The sequence below is a fragment of the Lycium ferocissimum genome, chromosome 11 (genome assembly GCF_029784015.1).
Source record: "Lycium ferocissimum isolate CSIRO_LF1 chromosome 11, AGI_CSIRO_Lferr_CH_V1, whole genome shotgun sequence".
Lineage (NCBI taxonomy): Eukaryota > Viridiplantae > Streptophyta > Magnoliopsida > Solanales > Solanaceae > Lycium > Lycium ferocissimum.
The window spans coordinates 7,658,783-7,662,488 of NC_081352.1; the positions used below are offsets into that span (position 1 = coordinate 7,658,783).

At 41.5% G+C, this 3,706-nt stretch overlaps 1 protein-coding gene across 1 annotated transcript; it reads right to left on the reverse strand.

Moving 5' to 3' along the window:
- Positions 1 to 313: 313 nt before the first annotated feature.
- Positions 314 to 1,436, reverse strand: LOC132038024 (uncharacterized). The gene is made up of 2 exons (XM_059428747.1): positions 1,194 to 1,436; positions 314 to 817 (listed from the first exon to the last, which is right to left on the reverse strand). The coding sequence occupies exons 1-2, from the start codon at positions 1,434 to 1,436 to the stop codon at positions 314 to 316; spliced, it is 747 nt and encodes a 248-aa protein (XP_059284730.1).
- Positions 1,437 to 3,706: the final 2,270 nt, after the last annotated feature.

The following is a 3,706-nucleotide window of genomic DNA, read 5'->3' on the forward strand; positions in this document are numbered from 1 at the left end:
GTCTGAGGATAATAAGGTGTTGCCATCCTACGTTTGATGCCATACTTCTCCATCAATATCGCGAAGGCTCTATTGCAGAAGTGAGAACCACCATCACTAATTATAACCCTCGGGGTACCAAATCGACTAAATATGTTTTTCTTTAGGAACCCCATGACACTCTTTGCTTCATTATTAGGTAAAGGTACTACTTCTACCTATTTTGATACATAATACATAGCAACCAAGATATACATCATGCCACAAGAGCTCACAAAGGGCCCCATAAAATAAATACCCCATACATTGAACACCTCCACTTCTATTACAAAGTTCATGGCATCTCTTTCCTTCTACCTATACTCCCTTGCCTCTGACACTGATCACAAGACCGCACCAATAAATTTGCATGATGAAAGAGAGTAGGCTGGTAGTAATCGCATTCAAGAACTTTAGCAGCAGTCCGGTTACCACTATGATATCCCCCAACTGGAGAGTCATGGCATGCCTTTAGAATAGCCATCACTTCACTTTTGGGAACACAATGCCGAATGATGTTATCAGCACATGTTCTGAACAAGTAAGGCTCATCCCAGTAGTATTGTCGAGAATCCCGCAAAACCTTCTTTTGGTAGGACTTGATCTCCTCTAGAATTATACCTATTACCAAATAGTTAGCAATATCTGCAAACCATGGTGCCAGCTCCATTGACACAGCCAACATCCTCTCATCTTGAAATGCCTCATCAAAGTCTAGCTCATCTGAAGGTCTCCCGGCTTCTTCAAGCCGATAGAGATGGTCAGCAATCTGATTCTCAGTTCCCTTGCAGTCTTTCACCTTGAAAAAAAACTCTTGCAACAACACCAACCATCGGATCATCATGGCTTAGCTTCCTTCTTTGCCATTAGATACCTCAATTCAGCATGATCTGTGTACACCACAATTTTTGACCCCAACCGATAGGCTCAGAATTTTTCAAAAGCAAAGACTATAGCAAGCAGCTCTTGCTCAGTCACTGTGTAATTCATCTGAGCCGCATTCAATATTCTGCTAGCATAATAGATAGGGTGCATAATTTTATTATGTCTCTGGCCAAGCACAGCACCGATATCAAAACCGCTCGTATTACACATCGACTCAAACGGGAGAGACCAGTGAGGGAAAATAATAATAATAGGTGCTGCGTCAAACACTCCTTCAATTGTTCGAATGCCTTGCGGTACTTCTCATCAAATTCGAGCTTAGCCTCTTTTTCAAGAAGCTTACACATCGGGTTAGCAATTTTTGAGAAATTCTTAATGAAACGCCTATAGAAACTAGAATCTCCCAAGAAGCGCCGGATACCCTTCACTGAGATAGGTGGGGAAAGCTTTGAAATCATATCAATCTTCGCCTGATCGACCTCAATCCCCTTTTCAGAGATTTTATGCCCTAGGACGATCCTTTCCTTCACCATGAAGTGGCAGTTCTCCCAATTCAGGACTAAATTAGTCTCCTCACGGCGCTTAAGCACTTAACCCAGATAGTCAAGACAATCATCAAAGGAATCACCAACAGCTGAGAAGTTATCCATAAATATCTTAAGAATGCCTTCCACCATATCTAAAAATATCGACATCATACACCACTGAAAGGTACCGAAGGGCATTCTGCTGAAAGAGAATGTCCCATATGGACAAGTAAATGTCTTCTTGTCTTGATCTTCAAGGGTGATGTTGATCTGATTGCAGCCCGAATACCCATCAAGAAAGCAATAGTAACACCGCCCCGTTAGCTGATCAAGCATTTGATCAATAAAAGGCATAGGGAAGTGATCTTTGCAAGTCGCAGTGTTTAGCTTGAGATAGTCCATGACAACCCTCCAATATGTCATAGTCCTTGTTGCAATCAGCTCATTCTTTGCATTGGGCACCAACTGGCGTCTGCCCTTTTTGAAACACGTTGGCGGGCTCACCCATTTGCGTAACGCAATAAGGGTAAACCACTCAGAAGTATCTAACCACTTGATGATTTCTTTCTTTATGACTTCTTGTATGTTTTGATCAGTCTCGCTGATGTTCGCGCTCGACTTCTTGTCCTCACTCTTGGATTTTATCTTCTGGATCTCAAAAGGAATCCTCTGAATGTCGGCTATGGTCCAACCAATAGCACGCCTATACTCACGCAATATCTTCACCGACCCTCGATGCAACACATGCGGTGATTAATGCTGGCAATCAATGGTAAGGTATTATTTGGACCAAGGAACTCATACTTCAAATGTGATGGGAGGCAGCTTAGCTCGGCTTCGGTGGCTCAATGATAAAAGCCTTTCTTTGGAGGGTTGTTCTATTTTCCGGATCAAGAGTAAGCTTCTTTGGGTGGTAAGAATATGGAGCCCAACAACAACAGTGCGAATCTCCCGTCTCCAGCATCTCTTGTGCATCAAAATTTACAAGAGTTGCAGCAAGACCTTCTCCCAAACATTCCTCTTCCATCTTGAATTCCACAGCTTCATCAACAACATCAAAAGAATCAATCACCGAAATGCTCTCATAAGCACTTGGTACCATCATCCCCTTACTCTCCTGAAAAGTAAATTCCTCATCATTGAATCGGAATTTTATTTCGTTCTTTTTCGAATCCATAATAGCTCTATTCGTAGCAAGAAAGAGTCTTACCGGAATAATAGGAATATCCCGATCAACAACACAGTCAAGAATCACAAAATCAGAGGGCCACATAAATTTACCAACCCGCACAAAAACTTCATCAACCACGCCAACCGTCCACTTAATAGATCTATCAGCCATCTGTAATCACATAGTAGTCCGCCTCGGCATCCCCAAACCTGATTGCTTGTAGATAGCAAGTGGCATCAAATTTATACTCGCCTCATTATCACACAGAGCGCGAGCAAAATCATGGTACCTAACAGAACAAGGAATGGTGAACGCCCCAAGATTTCCCTTTTTTGGGATGATAGTTATCGAAATAATAGAACTCACCGTGTGTGTCAAACTCCCGGTTTCATGTTGCACTCTAACGACCTGTTTGGTCGTTATTGAGCTTTTATCATTTTGGCCCCATCGACTCAGCCCCTAGCCTTGTTAGTACTATTTGATCCGCGGGGATCAGTGGCACAGTTCCCTAGGCATCGTTTTGGGTTTTTGAATGACATTTAGAAAATTTGGTCCTAAAGCGAAAACTATTTGACTCGAAGTTGACTTTTGGGTAAACGTGCCTGTAATAGAATTTCAAAAGTTCCATTAGGTCCGAAGGGTGATTTATGACTTAGTGGTGCCATTGGTTTGATCCTGAAGGGTTCGAATGTGATTCGGGTCATTGGTTGAGAAACTGGTTAAGTTAGAATTGGAGTTGACCACGGTCAACATCGGGTCAAGATGATCTCGTGTCGATGTTTTTAAAGTTCTAATAAGTTTGTATGATGATTTTGGACATGTCCACAAAGTTTGGTTAGATTTCGATGAGTTTTGGATAAGTTTGGGTTGTATGGTGATTGTTTTCAGTTCCTACTGAACCATTATATTCGTATCGTAATTTTGGAAACATAGCAACCGAATCATCAAGTTTCGACATCGTATGAGGGGATTATGGTCATTTTACTAAGAATTGGGTTCCCTGATTTTTTTTCAGTTTAATTACGAAATTGCCACTGAATTAGTATTTAAAAATCTGCACTATTTCAAATATTGAAACTTCCATATCTCCTTGATTATAAAAAGG